The sequence below is a fragment of the Prionailurus bengalensis genome, chromosome E2 (genome assembly GCF_016509475.1).
Source record: "Prionailurus bengalensis isolate Pbe53 chromosome E2, Fcat_Pben_1.1_paternal_pri, whole genome shotgun sequence".
Classification (NCBI taxonomy): Eukaryota; Metazoa; Chordata; class Mammalia; order Carnivora; family Felidae; genus Prionailurus; species Prionailurus bengalensis.
Genome location: NC_057352.1, coordinates 10,174,553 through 10,194,325, shown reverse-complemented (window position 1 = coordinate 10,194,325; position 19,773 = coordinate 10,174,553). Strand labels below are relative to the sequence as shown.

General features: G+C 58.8%; 2 protein-coding genes and 1 long non-coding RNA gene across 7 annotated transcripts in view; 1 reads left to right on the top strand and 2 right to left on the bottom strand.

The window, feature by feature from the left end:
• Positions 1-7,056, bottom strand: part of SLC8A2 (solute carrier family 8 member A2) — a 29,170-nt gene extending 22,114 nt beyond the window's left edge. For all 3 annotated transcript variants that reach the window (XM_043598564.1, XM_043598566.1, XM_043598565.1), the window contains exons 1-2: positions 6,887-7,056; positions 2,216-2,905 (exon numbers count right to left, since the gene is read on the bottom strand). In XM_043598564.1, coding sequence (XP_043454499.1) covers positions 2,216-2,890 — 675 coding nt within the window. In that variant the 5' untranslated portion in view covers positions 2,891-2,905; positions 6,887-7,056. The remainder of the gene's footprint in view (positions 1-2,215; positions 2,906-6,886) is intronic.
• Positions 7,057-9,276: 2,220 nt separating this feature from the next.
• Positions 9,277-16,883, bottom strand: KPTN (kaptin, actin binding protein). Of its 2 annotated transcripts, none has more exons than XM_043598558.1 (12): positions 16,547-16,883; positions 16,134-16,216; positions 15,927-16,011; positions 15,778-15,832; positions 13,935-14,010; positions 13,731-13,804; positions 13,310-13,419; positions 13,152-13,229; positions 12,443-12,518; positions 11,621-11,756; positions 11,348-11,530; positions 9,277-9,717 (listed from the first exon to the last, which is right to left on the bottom strand). In XM_043598558.1, exons 1-12 carry the CDS (start codon positions 16,767-16,769, stop codon positions 9,586-9,588), a joined length of 1,311 nt encoding a protein of 436 aa, XP_043454493.1. In that variant the 5' UTR covers positions 16,770-16,883; the 3' UTR covers positions 9,277-9,585. The 2 variants fall into 2 exon arrangements, with proteins under 2 accessions (XP_043454493.1, XP_043454492.1); XM_043598557.1 differs by having other exon boundaries at positions 13,935-14,070; positions 16,547-16,786.
• A 121-nt stretch (positions 16,884-17,004) lies between these two features.
• Positions 17,005-18,075, top strand: LOC122495161. 2 transcript variants are annotated; one of them, XR_006300347.1, is made up of 4 exons: positions 17,005-17,090; positions 17,382-17,473; positions 17,805-17,921; positions 18,025-18,075. It is a non-coding gene; the product is annotated as an uncharacterized LOC122495161 (long non-coding RNA). The 2 variants fall into 2 exon arrangements; XR_006300346.1 differs by having other exon boundaries at positions 17,011-17,473.
• Positions 18,076-19,773: the final 1,698 nt, after the last annotated feature.

The following is a 19,773-nucleotide window of genomic DNA, read 5'->3' as shown; positions in this document are numbered from 1 at the left end:
GACAGGTTCAGTGCACAAGGACACCCCCAAGAGGGGGGGGGCTCTCACCAATCTAGGGGTGTTTGTGGGTTGCCACCGTGACCGGAGAGGGGTATGCGGTCCCAGATGGCGACATCCAGCGACTCATGGGGTGGTCCCACACAATACAGAATTGTCCCACGTCCTGCCTCACTTCCGAACCTCCTGCTGGAGGGGCGCCTGGGTGGCTTGGTCGGTTAAGCGGCTGACTCTTGATCTCAGCTCAGGTCATGATCTCACGTTTCGTGAGTTCGAGCCCGGGCATCGGGCTCTGCACCGACAGCACAGAACCTTGCTTGGGATTCTGTCTCTCCCTCTCTCTCTGCCCCTCCCCCACTGGTGCGCATGAGCTCGCTCTCTCTCTCTCTCTCAGGTGAAAAATCTTCTAATCGTCGGAGTCTAGAACTCAACTCTGTTATATATATACAAAGTATTTTCCTGTATGGTTTAATCTATGCTGAATACACTTATTTTTAATCTTGTAGCTACCCACTCCTCTGCTCAACTCCTTGCGTGGCTTGTTTCCTGATCTTTTTCTTCCTCTTGAGCCCCAACTTGTTCAGGATAAGTAGGTGCCAGCAGCTGGCTCCCACATCACGACTTTTAAAGTGGCCATGCCGAAGCGCTTACGTGTGGAAACGCGCATTGTTCTATTAGAGATTCCTTTGGCCAACGGCACAGGCAAGTTTAGTGATGGGAGGGATAGCTCGCATTTCCTCTGTGCTAGGCCTGCTGTCCCGAGCTCTTCCACGTGTGGTTTATTCGATCCCCACACAGCCCTCTGACGTCAGTACTATGACGACACCCAGGTGACCGGTGGGGAAACCGAGGCACAAAGCAGGTGAGGAACTCGCCCAAGGGACAGCTGGGAAGCAGCAGAAGTGGGGTTTGACTCGAGCGTGTCTGGCTCTGGGCTCCACGCACCAAACCGCGAGACTCTCGAAGACCTCTCTCTTATTACGTAAGTATTTCACATCAGCAGAGTAAAGGGATATTCCTATCCCTCCTCCGGCTGGCTCACGGTGTCTAAAATCCTTGTCCTAAGTTCTGCTCTAGATCCTCATCAGAGACCACTTTGAAAACCCGAGTCAGGACGCCATCCTCTTGAATCGTGCTTGAGAACTGTGTGATGGCTCCTTCTGTACTTTTCACCCTGGCAGCCAGGAAACTCACCATCCCAGCCGTGAGTCGACTGCAGCCAACTGTCTCTCTCCCTCTCTCATCCCTGTCTTCTGGTGCTACTATCTCTCCCTCAGCTCTCTGCGGTTGCTGGTCCCTCGGTTCTGTTTCTATAACACCTGCGAGGAATTTTATGCTTCTAACGCTCAGCTCCTTCCTGGACATGCCCCTATAACTGGCAAAACCTGACAGATCTGCATGACTAGACTGTGCACATGTGTGAAGGAATTCTGGGTAGCCTCAAATAAATTATGCATGTGTGTGAACGAACTGGGCCAGACCCATAAATAAATTATGCAGATGTAGGTGGCAGTCTTGGGGTTGTGGGAAATGAATTAGGCAAACGTCTTCCAGGGAGACTTAGCGGAGCGCGGTTAAGACGCTGGACAGACGAGAGGCGAATGGTTATGTGAATGGGGGGGGGGTGTAAGTTACGGAGCGGCGGGGCCAGCTTGTGTCTCACTGTTGGAATGAATCGTGCAAAGTGGTCTTTGCAGCGGACTGGGTTCATACCTGCGTTGGACCGGAGTGAGTGTAAATTTCAGCGATGCGGCATGAATTATCCTAATATCAGAGATCGGTTATGAATGATGAGTGAATTTTGCGAGCCACGACTCCATAGCTGGCAAATACCTAGCTAGGCTGTGACCTGTGGTAGCCATTGCAGAGACCACAAGGACTCTGTCAACACGTATGGCACTGTTAGAAGAGCTCAAGCCATTCCTTCTGGACGGGTATATTAGAAAATGCCGCCCCCTCTGGGCAGATGAGCCCTTTCCAGGTGCTGCGGGAGCCCTCCAGACATGGCGAGGGCGCACTCGATGGACTCCGGCCCCAAACTGCCTTCCCCGGCCCACCGCCCTTGTGCACAACCTGCACAACCATACCTGGTGGCCCTCCCCGATGTGAGCATGCATGGCTGCGAACGCATGAACCAAGTCTCCGGGCCCGGGGAGCCACCCCTCTGGATTCTGCCGACGTACGTGCCCCGAGCAGGTGCCGATGGGTCCTTGCTCACCTGGACCACGCCGGGGGAAAAGACGGCGAGGATGAGATAAAGCCAGACGTAGGCGAAGATACTCCAAGAGGCAGTGACGAAGAAGACTCTCAAGTGCTTGATCTTGCGGCTCTCGCCGGCTGGGATGACGTAGATGCACACGGCAATGACCACAAACATGTTGAAGGCGGCGCTGCCCACGATGGTGCCTGGGCCCAGCTCGCCCGCCTGGAAATTGTGGCCACAGACCTCGATGACAGACAGCAGGATCTCGGGGGCTGAGGAGCCTAGGGCCATGAGCGTGAGGTTGGACACGGTCTCGTTCCAGATGCGGACGGTGCCCACGCTGGTCTCGCCGTTGGCCTTGGTGATGGTGATCTCCTTCTCCTTGGACGTGATGACCTCGATGGACGCCATGAAGCGGTCGGCGATGATGGACACGCCCAGGAACATGTACACCATGGCCACGAAGTAGACCACGGCCCGCGCCGCTTTGTCACCCAGCGACGGGTCATCAGGCTCCCAAACGGGCAGCAGGACCCCCGGCTGGCAACGGTTGGAGCCCTGGCAGCCCCCTGTGCTGGCATCGCTGTCATTGGCCGGGGGAGGTGGCAGGGAGGGGGTGGGGGTGGCCGCCCCCGAGCACGGGGCCGTCCCCAGGAGGAGTGCAAACCCCACTAAGGCCAGGGGAGCCATGGAGGGTCTCGGGTCCTGTGGGGGAGGAGGAAGAAGTGTGGGGGAGGGGCACACACCCCGCCCATTTACACGGGGACCCCCCCCCCCAGGCTTGCTGGGAGGGGGAGGGTGGGGACAGAGGGAGCCACAGAGGGACAGGGATGCAATGAGACAGAGAGCGCGAGACAGAGACCAGGAGAGGAGGATAAAGACAGACGGGCGTCACAGGCTGCTGGCGGAGTGGACGTTGCTCTCGCCACTTTGGGGAATTGCGGCTGGATGTTCTGCACCCTACTGGCTGGCAGTTTCCGCCCCCAGGTACCTGGGCACCCAGGAGCCCTAGGACGCGTGTCTGCCAGAAAGCCACACACACGAGAATGTCCGCGGCTGCCGCTTTGTTGCTAACAGCGTCCCTCCGGAACCCGCCCGGATGAGATGCCTGTCAGCAGCAGACGGAGAAGTACAGCTGGGGGGGGGGGGGGGCAGCGGAACGTTACGTGGCCCTGAAAAGAGAACGGGCTGTGGACCCGCCCGGCCACACAGATGAATCCCACAGACGGACGATGGATGGATGAAGCCAGGCCCCAAGTGACACAGACCGGATGATTTAGTGGGTGAGGCCAGGGGCTGGAGGCCCTAAGTTCGTGAGCTAAGTCTGGTGGCCTCAGAGGGCTCCTGTGCAGGGCCTGGGCTTTGGCGGGTGCTGGGATGTCCGTCTGCCTGTCTGTCTGTCTGTCTGAGGTGGGGCTGCAGAGAGACTGCTGGAGGGTCTCTGGCTCACATCTTTCCCTGCGATGCTGGCAGGTGTCTCTCCCAACTGAGTCTCAGAATACTGCGGCCCTCACCCTGGACAAGGTCTCGTGTGGTCTGGCCTCCTCATTCCCTCTCTGGCTTCATCTCTCTCCCTGTCCCCCTTACTCGTTGGCCCCGGCCACCTCTGGGTTCCTCACATGCTAGACAAGTTCTTGCCTCAGGGCCTTTGCGCCTGCTGTTTCCCCGCTTCCTGAGACCCTGTTCCCTACATATTCACCCTCTCTTCTCCAGTTCTCTGCTCAGACATCACCCTCCCTGAGCTTTCTATTCAAAATGACACCACCCCACTTTGGCGAGGCCCTAGGGGTCTCATAGATGAGAGGGCCAAGGCTCAGAGAGGTTAAAAACTCATTCAAAGCCCCCAGCACCAACGCTGGCTTCATTTCTCTCTCTGGGAGTCGCCCCAACTCCCAGCTCCTGGGCCCCACTCTTATGTTGCCATGGTAACCCAGTAGCCTGTTTTGAAAAAAGGTGGGGGGGGGGGACTGAGACTAGAAGCAGAGGTCTGACCCCTGCCTTAGCCACCAACCTCAGTTCTCCCAGTAACTTCCATTTCTGTCTGGAAGTTCTTCTCCGAGTCTAACCCACAGCCTGCCCCCAAAACACGCCCACGTACTCAAGGGCTGGGAGCCCGCTCCTCTGGGGGAGGGAGGCAGAATGTTGGCAGAACATCCCTGAGGAGTGTGTGTGTGTGTGTGTGTGGGCGGGGAGAGGGGGGATTCTTAAAGGGCCACCGCACAATTAGCCCCCTCAGCAAGGCCCCTAATGATACATCTAATTAGCAGCCCCCTAATTAGCAACAACTTAGGCATAATTACAAACCCACCAGGATCCAAAGCAAAGACTCACGCTCTCTTCTCCCTCCCTTCTCCCCGGCTTCCAGGAGAAACCTGGGAGTCAGGAATTCATCTCAAGCATCTAACTCCCTCTCTCATGGGAGGGCCAAGGCCTGGAAAGTGCCCCCTCACATCTAACCACCTGTCCCTCCTGCGGTCCTCAAGGGAGGCCAGAGCCAGCCAATGTGGGGGGGGGGGGCGGTTCTCATGCCTGCCCTCCTTCCCAGGGGATGGGCAAAGCATCCTGGCTCAATCCCTTTTCCTGCAAAACCTGAGGCCTTAGGGGAGTGGGGGGGGGGGGCCGGTCAGGAAGAGAAAGCACGAGATAAATATTTGTGAAATGAATGACCAAGAGGTCTGAGCCCTGTCGCTGGGGACAGCTGGACTTTCTCCGCTAAAGGCGCCTGTCTCTTCCTCTCTTCGTCCACCAGCAGCCCTGAAACCTAATCTGGGTTTAGAATCCGGGGGCAAAAGGATCAGGTTGAGGCCAGGGTAGGAGTCCGGAGGGCAGATGATAGCATCTCCCGATGTCCCCCCACCCTCGTGGGCAGGTGCCCAGCTGGGCCAGTGGTGAGCGCCCCGGTTCTGCCTCACATGCCTCTCGGGGTCTCCGACACCTCCTGTCTAGGGCGGGATTGCAAGCGTAAGGGAAGGGGGTCCAGTCTGGCCTTGCCGGGTGGGACCCCCTCCCTCCCTCCCTCACGTTGGCGAGCGAGGTCATGGTTCCTGGTTGTGCCTGGTGGGGCCAGGGCTTGCCCGCCGCGCTCCTCGGAGAGACTTCAGAGGTGGGGACCCGAGCTTCTAAACACACCCACTTCCTGCTCCTGGGTGAACCGTGTCCCAGCCTGGGGGTCACACATAGTCTCAGTGCTCAGGGCTACCACGCACGGATGGGTAAACCGAGGTCCGGAGGGAGAAGAGAGCTTGGCCAGGTCAGGCAGCTTCCACTCCGGGGCAGGGGAGGATGGAAAGTCAAGGCATGGGACTCCGAACGAGGTGCTCCTTTGAACCCATCGGGCCCCACGTGGGTACTCGAGGACCTCACCCCGTCACAGCGGGGGCTGCCGCGGCTGGGCTCACACCTCTCCCCTGTCACTCACTCTCGCCCACCTTTCTGGGTCCCCTTCCCCCCCAGGAAAGAGGAGGATGTATTGGCCAGGGACTTCCAGACTCAGAGGGGCCCTCCGGGAGCCCCCGGGGGATGGGGATCCACCCCCACGAGGGATGGGTCTGAGGCTGGTCTGCCCTGAGGAGCGATGGAGGTAAGGCTGCAGAAAGGACCGGCCTGATCCGCCCCAGGACGTAGTGCTGTGCCTGGCAGAGGAAAAGCGCTCAGCAACTGTCAAAAGGATGGATGAGGCAAGCGATGAACTGGACAACCGGCAGACAAGGTACAGAAGTCAGACTGCAGGAAGGACCGTCCAGTCTACCAGAAGAGGGAGGAGAGGAGCTCCGTCCTCAGGGGAGGGATGGGCACAAGCTTGCCGAGAGGATGGGCGGGAGCTGGGCAGAAGGGAGAGGAGTTTGGGGGACTCCTTGGCTTCTGGGGGAGCCCACTCTGCAGGGGGTGGGGATCTTCTTCCTCCAGGTCTCCCCCTTGCCAGGGGCGGGGACAGAGGTGTATAGGAGGAGAGTTAACCCGCTACCAGGGAAGAGAGAGAGACAGAGAAACAGAGACCGCATACCTACAGAGATGGAGAGAAGGAGAGAGAGTGTATGTGTGTGTGAGAGAGAGAGAGAGAGACAGAGAGACCCGCAGAGACAGGAGAGTCGGAGACACCGGGGAGCAGAGACGGGAGGGAGGGAGAGACACAGACAGATGGCGAAAGAGGGAGGCAGAGAGAAAGAAACCAAGGACTTAGAGACAGAGCCCCCGGAAGACACCGAACAGACCCAGGCACAGAGGGACACAGAGGGACAGAGGCGGGAGGGAGGGACTGACAGACAGAGACACAGGGGAAGGGACTCAGAGAGGCAGCCAGACTCTGCAGGACAGGACCCCCGAGACATGTGGAGAGACAGACGAGACCCAGACGCAGGAAGGCGGGGGCGGAGGGAGAGAACACGAAGGGGGGCTGCCCCAGACGGGCTGGGGTGTTCTCGCTGCCTCAGTACCCAGGAGGCACCCCCTCCCCAGCCGGCCAGGCTCCCTGGGACCCAGGAGGGGCTGAGGATGTTGGCTGCTGGTGGTGCCTCCACCCCGCAGAGGGGACCCGGTATCCCCGCCCGGAATATGCAGCCCCCCACCCCCCATAAATGAGCTCAGGGGAGAGCGGCTCCTGGCTCCTCACATGTCCCCCTCCACCCGCCTGGGGCAATACCGTCCTTCCTCCATGCTCCCCCCCTCCCAGAACTGGGGGTCTCTTACCTGCAGCTACAGCCTGGACTAGGTCCCCCTAGCACTGGGCTGGCGGTGGTGGGCGCCTCCGCCCGACAGAGAGGGAAAGAGAGAGAGACAGACAGACAGAGAGAGAGAGAGAGAGAGAGAGAGAAAGAAGCTGGAGACTGAGAGGGAGAGCCGGGGAGGAGGGGAGGGAGAGGGGATAGAAGGAGGAGAGGAAGAGGGGGGAGGGACACGGGGGAGGGGGAGTCAGGAGAGAGGGAGGAGGAGGGACGGGGGAGAGTTGCTGGGAGGGAGGAGGAGCCGGAGAGGGAGGGGAGGAGGAGGAGGCGGGGAGAAGGGAGGCAGGCGACAGGCGGGGGAGGCTTGGGGAGGGGCCTGGAGAGAGGAGGTTGGGGGGAGCCCAAGCCTCCCACCCACCCTGCAGGTTCAGCACTACAGGCAGGGGACAGCGGCAGACGCGTGCGTGCGTGTGTGCGTGTGTGTGTGTGAGTGTGTGCGGTAGGTGGGGTGCCGAGGGTCATTCACAAGCATCCTTGCCCTCCCCAACACACACTGATCCGTACAAGGGCCGAAGAGGCAAAAAAAAACAGCTACAAATAGTTACAGGCTCACAGAACCGGGGAGGGGGGGGGGGAGGGCAAGAATGTTTAGCCAGAGTTAGATCCAAATTCACATGCTGCGCCTGCTGACATATAACCTCGCAAAGCAAGCCGGCAACAACCACAAAGGCACACCCATCGATAATAGTAACAGCAGCTGCCATTCAAAGTGCCCCTTCCACGGGCCGCGCGGTGTTGCAAATTTTCTCGTTAAGTGACTGCCCTGCCTTGACACCGCTAGTCCTCCTAACAGCCCTGCGAAGTCGCTGCGGCCGGCCTCGGTTTGCAGATGGGGAAACTGAGGCACAGAGCGGCCAAGCATGGCTCCAGGCTCCAACACCCTTAAGCCACCACACGGCGCGCTGCCCCGCGCTGAGGAGCAAGTAAGAAGTCAGAAAGGAAACCCCAAAGGACCAGGCGAGCGTCCCAGGCTCCTGCAGGCACAAAATCGCGAGTGCTGAAGTGGGCACACAGGGGCGCACACGCCTCACAGCCCCCCGCCATCACGAACTACGCTCACTTCGATTCCATACCGCGGTCCACTCCTGCCTAGGACAGGAGGGGATGGCAGCTCTCCGCCTCGGCAGGCGGGCAGCAGGAGGGAGGAGACCTCGCTCCTGCCAGCGATCGGTGCCCACCGCCAGTCCAGGCTGGACACCCCTTGGGCAGGCTGCCAGGGGACGAGGGAGCCAACGCAGCTCCGGGCCGTTTCCCACGCTTGGGCCTGGGTTCTTGGCGAGAGCGGCCAGGAGCCGGTGGGCTGCCTCCTAAAAACCCACCCGGTGGCTTGGGTCTTCACAGCCGGCGTGGGTGGTCAGACTGTTGGGTGGGCTTCCGTGGTAGGAGGTGGTACGGATGGCCGGGACTGTGGTGCCTGCCCCTGGGGCCCCAGGAAGCGGGAGTCCCACCCAAAGCCTGCCACGGGGAGGAAAGGGCCCACCCTCCCCACCAGCCCAGATCCCCCTCAGGAATCATTCCCCAACAGTCCTGCCCCAGAGTCTATTCCTGGCCTGCAGTGGGGGAGGGCAAGAGCTCTTCCGGTCCGGCCCTCTGCTGGTCCCCGAGATCCAGGTCCCTGATTCCCCCACCTTGCTGTAGAAGGCGACACAGGAGGGGCGATTCATACCGCCGGCAGAGCGGTGGCCAGGGAAGTCAGCACCCCTCCGCCTCAAACTCCCCGGTCCCTGGATCTCCGGGGCTTTTCAATCGTGTCTAACCTTTGTCCTTTCCAACATGGCAAGCCCCAGGTCTTTGCCTCCTGGGTCTCATCTCAGGGGATCTAAACTCACTTGCTTTCTGCTGGGGAGGTCTAACCACAGTAATTTGTGAGGGTCCAACCTCAGCACTCTTCATCCGGGGGCGGGGGGCGTCTAGCCTCAAACCCTCTGCTGCAACGTGACCATAGCTTCCCCACAATAGTCCTTCCCCCCATATCCTTTCCTCTGAGGCTTAAGCTCTGTATTTTCCCACCAGGGTCTAACCTGACCCAGAGCTCTCCACTTGGGTCTAACCTCAGACCCGGGGCTCTCCCCTGGGGTCCAACCTCAGTCCTTTCTGTTGGATTCTACAGTCTTTTCCACGTTGGTTTCACTCCAGCCTTTATGACAGGGCCTCGTTTCTAACCTCCTACTCTGTTCTCTGAGGTCTACAGCGTGATCTCACTTCGGTCCCACTTCTAGGTCTAACCTTGGCCTTTTCTCTCCCCATATTCCCCTCCCTCCGTTCCTCCAGCACCCAACGCGGAGCCTGGCACACAGCAGGCACTCACCAACCGCTTGCCAGAACAAGAGAAAGAGAATGAAGGCAGCTCAAAAGTCTGGTTCTTCCGGACAGATAAATAATCATTGGCTGACTAACTCTCATTAGGGGCAGAAGAGGGGCAGGAGTTGGGGCGGGGGGGAATCATCCCGTTTCCAAATGGGGACACTGAGGCACAGAGAAGGAGTGTGTCAGCCAGGCTCACAGGGCACAACGGGGCACAGCCAGAGCAGGAACCCACAGCTCTACCACTGGAGGGTGTGGGGAGACCATCCTCTCCTTCAGGATGCTTCCCCACCACGAATGGCTGGAGGTGACGGCCCCAGTGAACCACACCAGCGTCTGGGGCGGGCAGTGGGTAGGAGCTCAGGAGCCTGGGGTCTCAGCAGGCTCTGGACCCACCCCGTCCCCAGGCCTCTGGGACTGACGTCGTCTCCTCTGCTGCACTTGATGCCGAAGCCGGGTCAGGACCAGCTCCGAGGCCTGGACCAGGCTGTGCTGTGGGGGACAAGAGGAGGGCAGGGCTGAGACCGGGCAGCCAGGGTGCAGGTCAGATCACTCGGGATGGTGTGGAGGAGACAATCCCACGGGCCCGGAGCTCGGCTGCGGCGGGAGGCCGGAGCGCAGACCAGCCGGTGGGGTGGGGGGACAGGTCCCTGTGAAGGGGTGAAGGTCAGACCCAGGGATGGCCTTTGAATTCCCAGTGGGAAAAACAAAGATGGTACCCAATCGTACGGGTCTGAGGCTAGGACTCGGAAAGGACAGGGGAGGTCCAAAACATGGGAGACGGACCGCACTGTGTGGGAGGCGAGGCTGAGGTTAGACCACAGTGGGGGAGACTGAGGCGAGACCCTGGCAGAAAGGGCAGAAGAGATTACTTCTCTTCTGACGGGACGGCCTGAATGAGCGATGAGGCCTTGGTGAAGGGATGGTCAGACCACAGGGAAGGAAGTCCTTTCTCCCACAGTCGGACCACAGCCTCTTCCACTGGGATCAAACCTACGCCCTTTCCATTAGGGTCTAACCTGCGACCTCTCCACCGGGGTCCAACGGTTCCCCTTTCTTCTGAGGTCAAGCCTAGACCATTCCATTGAGGCACAGACGGTAGGAAAAGACCCAAGCCAAGAGCAGAGGCGGCGGTATGGTTGGCTTCCGGGAGAAAGAACCCAGGCTAGACCATACAGAGACGGTCTTGGAGGCAGACCAGAGATCCGGCCAAGGCAAGCACCACACTGGGAGCCAAAGGCGGACCGCAGCCTGAGAGGTGGGGGGGGGGGGGGGGAGCCACAAGGAAAAGGCTGGAGGGGAGACTGCATTAGTTGGAGGTGAAACGGAATGGGGGGGGTTCCGGGATGGACCTCGGACCATTGAACGGTTGGCGACTAGACCCCAACAGGGGTTACAGCAGTTAGGCCGCCATGGAGCGGGTCAAAGTACAGCCCAAGGCCGGACAACAGACCAAAGCTCAAGGGCCTGACCACAACAGAAAGTTCCGAGGTTAGGCCAAAGTGGAAAGGTCCAAGGTTAGACGTTGGCGGAAAGCCGGAGGCTGGCTGCGGGAGGCCCGGAGGGGAGGCTACGGGACGAGGGTAGGAAACGTCGTTCGGGAGTCAGAACGCGACAGCAAGGGGGAGGTCGGACCACAGCCGGAGCGCAGCCGGCTGCACACAGAGGAGAGGGCGAGGCAGTGAGGAGAGCGGGCCCTGCGGGAGGGCAGAGGTTAGATCACTGGGCGGGGGGTGGGGGCAGATCTGGGTGAGGCCACAGCGAAGGGACAGAGTCAGACAAAGCACGAGGAACCGAGGGCTGAAGTCAGGAGGCTGAGGGCGGGCTGGGGCTGACAGATGCCACGTCGGAACCCCTTTGCCATGATGGTGCCCCCCTGCTCCCCAACCAGCGGCCTCTGCTCCTGGGACTGTCCTTGGCCAGCGAGAACCTCCTCCCAGAAACAGGTCACTCCCTCCTCCAAGAGGGGGCCTGCGAGGCGACCTCCTCGCGTGGCTACTCCCCGTGGCCTCTGACGTGTTTCCCGCGGGAGCGCGCCCTCAAGAAGGCGGCTGAGCAAACGCCCCCACCCCAGGCGCCGCTGCAAGGGGGGGTCCCCCCCGAACCTGAGGAGCCCAGCTACCTGCAGGATGTGCACGCCCTTCAGGGAGACCACGGCGAGCTCCCGCAGCCCGTCCCCGGTCAGGTCCACGTGCGCCAGCGCCAGCAGTGGGCTGGAGAAGTCTCTTTGCCACAGCAAGCAGAATCCCCGCTCGGCCTCGGGGAGCCCGGACTCCGGGCCGAAGTACTTGTAACAGAGGAGCTCCTGTGCAGGGGGGCGAGGGGTTAGGACCGCGCGGGGAGGCGGGGCGGCGGGAGGGGGCCGGGGGTCGCAGCCCCACCCCTCCGGTCCCACCTGTCCGTAGGTGGCCACCAGGACTTCGGGCCGCCCGTCCAGATCTACATCGGTGACCAGGCCACAGAGGACGCTGTCAAACTGGTCACTGCCGGGCAGGAGAAGCTGGTCCTCAAGGCCCCGGCTCAGCAGGTCCCTGAGGGTCACGGAGGCAGTGGGGGGACCGCGGTCGCACCACGGCGCCCGCCGCCCTTGGCCCACGCCGCTCCCCTGCTCAGGTCTGGACACACCGCTCCTCCTCGGCACCCTCGTCTCCGACCCGGACGTCTTCACGTCCGTCAGACTGCTCACGCAGACTGTCAACCGGTATGGACGCCCATCTCTGTCCCCTGGAGGCGGGGCCATCTCCCTCCCGAACGGAAACCCACTTTATCCCTTCTGGTGACACCCTGGCCTCCGGTCCGGACACCCACATCGCCTCCCTGGAGCCTGGGAGCTGGGTTCCAGCTCGGACATCAGGTGAGCCACCGCTGGCTAGCACTGCGTCGGCGGCTCAAAATCCGCCATAGCGGGAGTAAGTTACACCCCAGAGGCTGGCAAACGCTACAAGTCAGGGCTTCCTCACCCAACGAGCCCGCGGTTAAACGTTTGCCAACACGCTCGTCCAGGGGGAGCAGACATCTGTGTTCCCGTCCCAAGGCTTCGATGGATCCGCTACGAGTTCTAGACCCAAACGCTCGCACTCCCCCTCCCTGGGGCACGATCACCTTTACCTGCCCAGCCCTGGACAACCTCACCCGAGGGGGCTTCCTCCTGAGAACGACCGGGTGCGGGAGCAGGAGGTCAGGCCGCCCCTGTGAGTCCGCCGTGCGGGCCGCTCACCGATATACCACGGCTGGTTCCAACATGCTGGCCACGAGCACGCTGTACTCTTCCCGCTGTGGCCGGTCCTGGGTCTCTGGAGACGGGACACGCGTGGGGCGGGGCCTGAGGGCACAGGCTCCAGGCTCCTCCTCGCCATCCCTCCTCCCCTGCCCCACCGCTCTGAAAGAGGAGGGAGACCCTACCTTCGCCGTGCTATGAAGGGAAGCTTCGCGGTTAGACAAGATGATGGGAGGAACAGGTGTGAGACCAGAGAGGGAGGGAGACGAGTAAGGAAAGACCCGAGGGGCGGAAGGCAGCCCGCAGGGGTCAGGGGAACGGAGCCATCAGAGAAGGGCAGGCCACAGCAAGAGAAACAGAGCAACAGGCAGGAGAGGGGAGCCTGGGTTGGGGGGGCAGCGCTGAGTCCCCAGGAAAAGCTTGGGGGCAGACAGCAGCAAGAGACAGAGTGAGGAGGCCAGAGAGGGGGATCAGAGGAAGTCACAATGTGAGGGCTGACGGTTAGACGAAAGGAAAAGCAGAAGGTCAACTCCAGGGTAAAGGACGCAGATTAGAATCCAAGGGCAAGTGGCTGAAATGAATGTGAGGGCACAGAGGGGAGGGAGGGAGCATGGGAGGGATGGGCAGGGGCTGGACGCTCCGGGAGAGGGGTGTGAATCTGGGAACGGGGAGCTGAGTCTGCAGGGTCGCCCCCCACCCCAGAGCTCACCCTCGGGGGCTGAGAGGCTGAACACGATCACTCGGGAGATGGGGCCGTCCTGCAGGATCGTCCACGTCTGCAGAACCTCTGTGTGGGGGGTGAGGAGTCAGGGCCCCGCCCCGCCCACCCACCCCGCCCCCTGCCCGGCCCCCATCCCCGCCCATCACCTTGACTTCGCTGGTCCACGTGGGCAACTCGGACATAACCGCTCTGACAACCCAGAGCGGAGAGTCGCCGGGATGTGCCGGGGAGATTGTGGACATCAAGCCAGAGAACGCTGGCGGGTGGGCAGGTGGACGGAGGGGCGGGAGGGCGTCATCAGATACCGGCCCCACATTCTGCCTCCCCAGGAGCCTCCGCCCCCTTCCTGTCGCCCTGGGGCCCCACTGGGCCTGATTTCTCTCTGGGATCACCACGCGCCATCGACTGACTTCATGTGTATGGCCGGAGTTTTCTGAACTCACCTCCCCTGCCCAGTTTCTCTGAGGTCATCTCTGTCTCTACCGTCCCTGAGGGCTTTGCCACCACTTGATTTCTCAGAGGCCGCCTCCCCGGGGCCCCGCTGGCCTCTTTCGGGGGCTCTCTTACCTACTGGTCAGATTCGTGAGCTCTGGGAAGAGGTTTTCCACGGGATGTTCTTCAAACTGATGCAGCCCCTCGTTCTGGGGGAACGAAGACCGACCCCCCTGACTTGAAACGTGTCGGTGGCCAGTCTCACGCGCAGACCCTGGCACCAGCCCACGGCAACCCAAGAGAGCAGGGCTCTGCCTGCCACACCTCCCTCTGCCTCACCTCCTTATAGAGATGAATGGCCGGGTCATTCCCACTCAGGAGAAACACTGTGTCCAGCTGGTTCCCGACCTGGACCCTGAAAGCAAAGAAGTCTAGAACACCTGTGAGGTAGAGTCCACATACAGAATTTTCCAACCTTAGAATCATAGAAACGTTCTGTTTCTAGAGCCCTTCCTTGCCTGCTGGAGTCCTCATTCTGGACGTGGGTTCAGGAATGGAACGTGGAGAGCTCTAGAAAGGGTCGCAGAAACCCAGAACGCTAGAAACTCTTTAATCTAGAACTCCACTGTTCCCCAAGTTCTGTTTCCTGTCTCCTTTGAAATACCAGAACTTTTGGGGCGCCTGGGTGGCGCAGTCGGTTAAGCGTCCGACTTCAGCCAGGTCACGATCTCGCGGTCCGTGAGTTCGAGCCCCGCGTCGGGCTCTGGGCGGATGGCTCGGAGCCTGGAGCCTGTTTCCGATTCTGTGTCTCCCTCTCTCTCTGCCTCTCCCCCGTTCATGCTCTGTCTCTCTCTGTCCCAAAAATAAAAATAAACATTGAAATAAAAAATTTAAAAAAAAAAAAAAAAAAAAAAAAAGAAATACCAGAACTTTTATTTTTTTTTTTAATTTTTTTTTTCAACGTTTATTTTATTTATTTTTGGGACAGAGAAAGACAGAGCATGAACGGGGGAGGAGCAGAGAGAGAGGGAGACACAGAATCGGAAACAGGCTCCAGGCTCTGAGCCATCAGCTCAGAGCCCGACGCGGGGCTCGAACTCACGGACCGCGAGATCGTGACCTGGCTGAAGTCGGATGCTTAACCGACTGCGCCACCCAGGCGCCCCAATACCAGAACTTTTAGAAATTGCCACGGTGGATGTTCCGACTCGTAAAATGGCGCAACATCCAAATCCTAGAATCCAGAGCATCAGTGTCTAGAATTTTCACCTGTTAAGACCAGAAGTTGGCCAACTATGACCTTCTGACCAAATCCAACTTACCGATTTTTGTCAATAAAGTTGTACTGGAGCACAGCCACACCGTTCATTGACATAGTGTCGATGGCTGCCTTCTTGCTACAATGGCGGACTTGAGTTGTTATGATAAAGACCGGCCCTTAGCAGAAAAACTTTGCCAAGGGCTGTGCTAGACCACCGATGTCCCAGAATGGAATCTGGAGCTCTAGACTGGAATTCTCCTATTTTGGGGTTCTAGAACCTCATATCCTAGATGGCCTGTATTCCACCTCCTTGAAATACGAGACTATGAAACAGAAGAACGACTTTATCATCACGAAATCTCTGAATTACCAAACAGCAGAGCTTTCAGATCTTGGGATCTCAGAGCTTACGACTCCAGAAAACTTCGCCCCTCTGGGTCCTTGAGTGTCCAAGTCGAGAACCCCAGAACCTGAGCGTTCTAGATGTCTAGGACACAGGTGCTCAGTTAGCGCTCAGAGGATCTAAATAGCGGCCTTAAAAGCACCGTGCTCTAAAGAACAAAACGAGAGGGGCGCCTGGGTGGCTCAGTCAGTTGAGCGTCCGACTTTGGCTCAGGTCAGGATCTCACAGTTTGTGAGTTCGAGCCCCGTGTCGGGCTCTGTGCTGACAGCTCAGAGCCTGGAGCCTGCTTCCGATTCTGTGTCTCCCTCTCTCTGCCCCTTCCCCGCTCATGCTGTGTCTCTCAAAGATGAATAAACATTAAAAAAATTGTAAAAAAAAAGAAAAGAACAAAACGAGAGTCTGACACTCTTCTAGCAGGTTTGCTGCCTCGTTTGCTGCAGCCTCCCCCCTGCACACACACACACACACACACACACACACACACACACTCTATTGTAATACACCTGTGGCTTACATACTCTGCATGGCACAGCTGGAAAGGAGTGAACTGGAGTTCCAGGTTCAGGCAGCTCTCTGTAAGAGGAGCACACGCAAATAGACACCGGGGACCTGACAGGTCCCCCCTTCCCATCTTCCCCACCCCTCCTTCCCCGGAGCCCACACTTACGGGCAATGGAGTCAAGATTGTACTCAGAGCCAGGCTCATAGTCGCAGTAAATGTTAAGGAACGGGCTGCCCTTGTCCCCTGAATCCTGGGATGGGAAACTGGCCTCAGGAAAGAGGAGCGGCACCAAGGGGCATCCGGGTGAGACTCAGGGGGATGCGCCGTGCGTGTGAGGAGAAGGGAATGGGTAGGTGGAGGGAGGCTGGATACCTTGATGAACGTGATCCCCACAACCAGGCCCCGCTTTGGGGGCGACTTGTTGAAGGTGTCGATGGAGACGATCTCCGCGTCCACTGGGAGGGGACAGTTCAAAGTTCGCGTTTCAGGCAGACTTCTGACCCCTCTATCCCCCATCAGGGCGACCCCTGACCTCTAGTAATCGCTAATCTCCGACCATCTCTGCAATTTTCATTACTTCTGGCTCCATGTGAGTCCTGATCATCATAACCACCGTACGAGGAATCCTGAACCCTAACCACTGACACCAATGCCTCCTGATCATCAGCCTTCACCCCTTTCAATCACCCGGATCCCATTCTCCCATCATGGGGACCCAGCTCAGGGCCTCAGAAGCCTTCTCAACAGCACGTTCCAGGCCCCCCCGACCCCATGGCGCCACGCACCGGGAATATAGTTGAACTGCAGCTCCTTGGCCACGGGCCGGATTTTCTGTCGGAGGTCCTGGTAGCGGAAGCCCAGCACCTTGCCTTTAAGGGTGGCGGCCAGCAGCTCCCCGCGCCCGCCCGCACCGCCCGCCAGCCCGTACACGTTGCTCTGCGACGAGAAGCGCGTGAAGCTATCCTCGCGCAGCGGGCAAGGCCCTGCGGCCACGGCCGCCTCCCCCATCACGCCCCTCCACCACTCGCCCCGGCAGCGCCCGCCACCGCCCGCCCTACCCCACCCCACCCACCGCTCCCGAAGCGACCCGGACGGCCGGGTGCTCGCCCGTCGCGCAGACTGATGACGTAGAGCAGCTGGCGTCGTTGCCCTTTACCAAGATGGCCACCCGTCGGGCTGCCAGGGCTTCCCAGAAGACCCCACCCCCCCACCCCCCATCGCGCCTGCGCGCTCCTCCCCGCTCCTTTTCGGAGTCCCGGAGAGGGGCCTGCTGGCTGATTGTGGCCTGAAGCTGGGAGGTGGTGGCCCTCGCGGTGGGTTGTGTGGCAGGTAGAACAATAAGAATCATACAACTCAATATAGTCCGTACGTGCCAGGAACTGTTCTAAGCGCTCTGGCTCTGTCGATTGATTTAAAACCCACGAACAGGCTGGAATCCAGACGCAGGAGGTCATTTTGTCTAAGATCACACAGCTTCGCGAAGAAATAGAGTCCAAACAAGACTGTCCCAGAGTTTTTTTAATCACGTTACCTTTAAAATGGTGAAATGCATGCTTAGCCAAGGAAAAAGGATCTGGCCTTCTGTCCTGGCACCTGCTTTATTGAATACCTTTCTGCTAGTCATGCTGGCCCAGATGATCTCTGAATGCTGACAACCACCCAGCTATGGTTAACCCGCGTTCATCGACTCAGCGTTTATGTGCTGGGACACAGTAAGTGCGCGATAACGCTTAAGTGAGCATAGTAAGTGCTCATTTATCTCAACGAATCCTTGCAACCCCGCCAAGAAGTTGCTTCTCCCAGTGTGTAGAGGATGAAATTGTGGTCCTGAGATGCTAGAAAGTGGTGGAGACTGGACCTTAACCAGGTGTTTCTGACTGTGGGGTCTTCAAGGGGTTCCTATGTGGGGTCTTTTTGGTCCCTAGAAGGGCATCAGGGGTTTGGGCACTCTGTATACACCTGAAAATCACTCCCAGTAGACATGAGTTGTCCAACTGTTGTGGCCACATTGAGTAAACTTGTCACCACCACCCCACCCTGCAGAAACGTGCCTGCGTGTGCGCGGATGCACGCAGACTGCAAGATCCGTGAAGGCGGTGACTGGATCTCCCTTGGTCACAGTTAGATCCCCAGCACCTGGACCACAAGTCCGGACATAAAGTAAGCATTCAGTAAATATGTGTTAAAAATCCATAAACTCTGTGCCAGGCCCTTTGCCAAGCACAGAGGACAGCTTGTTTTGTTTTGGTTTTTTTTGAGAGAGGAAGAGAGCAGAGTAGGAGAGGGGCAGAGAGAGAGGGAGAGAGGGAGAATCCCAAGCAGGCTCCACACTCAGCGAGGAGCCCGATGCAGAGCTCGATCCCACGACCCTGAGATCATGACCTGAGCCAAAATCAAGAGTTGGATGCTCAACCGAGCCACCCAGGCGCCCCAACGAGGACTTGTTACAAAGGAAATGTGAGAGGAAAGTGCTCAAAGGCACAGAGGATCTGGAGGGTGGTGAAGAGGGGCTTCGTGTCAGCTCCAGACTTTGGGATGTGGGGAGTTGGGGAGCAGAACCTCCAGGAGGGCAGGGTCTGGGTATGTGGCTAATGCTGTATTCCCAGGGTTTAGACCAGGCATGGCATACGGTAGGTGCTTAGTAAATACTTGCTGAGTAGAATGTGGGGTCTCATTCTGCTTCTGAACAATGTTTTCTGCAGGCTTCTGTCTCACGTGGTAACCTCTAAACTACATTCACTTAATATCTGTTGAGTGAGTAATGGAAGCTATAGGTTTGAAAGGAAAGAATTGTCCTGCTTAATGGTTGCCACCTCTAGCGGCAAATTTGAATCAGCTGTGGAATTTTCAGGAAAAAACAAAAACCCCCAGAAGAGTGGAGAACTTCAACCAAATCCCGGTCTATTGTGCTGTGACCCAAGCCTGTGTACTTTTATTTTTTATTTTTATTAAAAAAAAATTTTTTTTAACGTTTATTTATCTTTGAGACAGAGAGAGACAGAGCATGAACGGGGGAGGGGCAGAGAGAGGGAGACACAGAATCTGAAACAGGCTCCAGGCTCTGAGCGGTCAGCACAGAGCCCGACGTGGGGCTCGAACTCACGGACCGTGAGATCATGACCTGAGCCGAAGTCGGACGCTTAACCGACTGCGCCACCCAGGCGCCCCAAGCCTGTGTACTTTTAATGATTTTCAGCACAGCCAGAGTTGAGACTCTCTGTTTAGGTCACTGACGGCAGAAACAGACTCAGGTGCCACTTAACCTTCAGCCTGTGCCCACAGCAGACATCAGCAATCGATCTCAGCTCTCAGGAATCTTAGAACTGAGTTCGAGGCAGCCATCATCAGTCCCCTGGAGCTGTGGGAGGAGCTGAAGGGGACAGGAGCAGGGCAGGGTGTTACGGTCCACGCTCCCTTGACACCATGAACCTGAACCTCTCTTGAACTTCTTCCAGGCCGTTGTCTGGAGCACCTCTTTGAGGGTGGGTCTCCACCTGGGTCTCCCGGGCAGGCCTGCCTCTGCATCCTGTCCCCCGACCCCCCACTCACTTCCTGACATCCCATGGTATGGTGACTCTGTGTGTCGTGAGCCTCCTCCAGCTTTGTGTCCCCCTCCCCGCCCCCCAGCCAGGAGGGCCCAGCCCCGTGCCTGGGGCAGTGCAAGCACATCAGACTGCTCCCCAACACACATGCCTACGTCGTGGGGTGTGGACGAGACAGGTGGTTCTGACCAAGCTTTCCGAGGCCACTCCTGTGGTTCCTTCCGATACCCACTTGGTCGTCCTCATGCCCTGCCCACCTAAGTCGTCTCCTCCCTTTTCTTGTGAGCTCAGCGGGCCCCAACAGATGCCACCGGGGCTTTCCACCCTCCTTTCAGGGCAACATGGACACGAGGGGAAGCCGAGAGGTTCGGTGGGCCTCTCCCACCCTTACTGCTGGTCTCGTTGCCTTCCCTCCCTCCAGCCAGATGAGGCTGACGCGGCCCCCGCCCCGCTGTCCCAGGGGAGGAAAC

What these genes read in the sequence shown, in the direction of transcription:
- KPTN (XM_043598557.1), bottom strand. Translation starts at nt 16,769, where the DNA reads ATGGGGGAGGCGGCCGTGGCCGCAGGGCCTTGCCCGCTGCGCGAGGAT. An exon ending in CCATTCATCTCTATAAGGAG is followed by an intron (nt 13,805 to 13,934) that starts GTGAGGCAGAGG and finishes TCGTTCCCCCAG; the next exon opens with AACGAGGGGCTGCATCAGTT. An exon ending in CAGCCTCTCAGCCCCCGAGG is followed by an intron (nt 12,519 to 13,151) that starts GTGAGCTCTGGG and finishes TCCCGTCTCCAG; the next exon opens with AGACCCAGGACCGGCCACAG.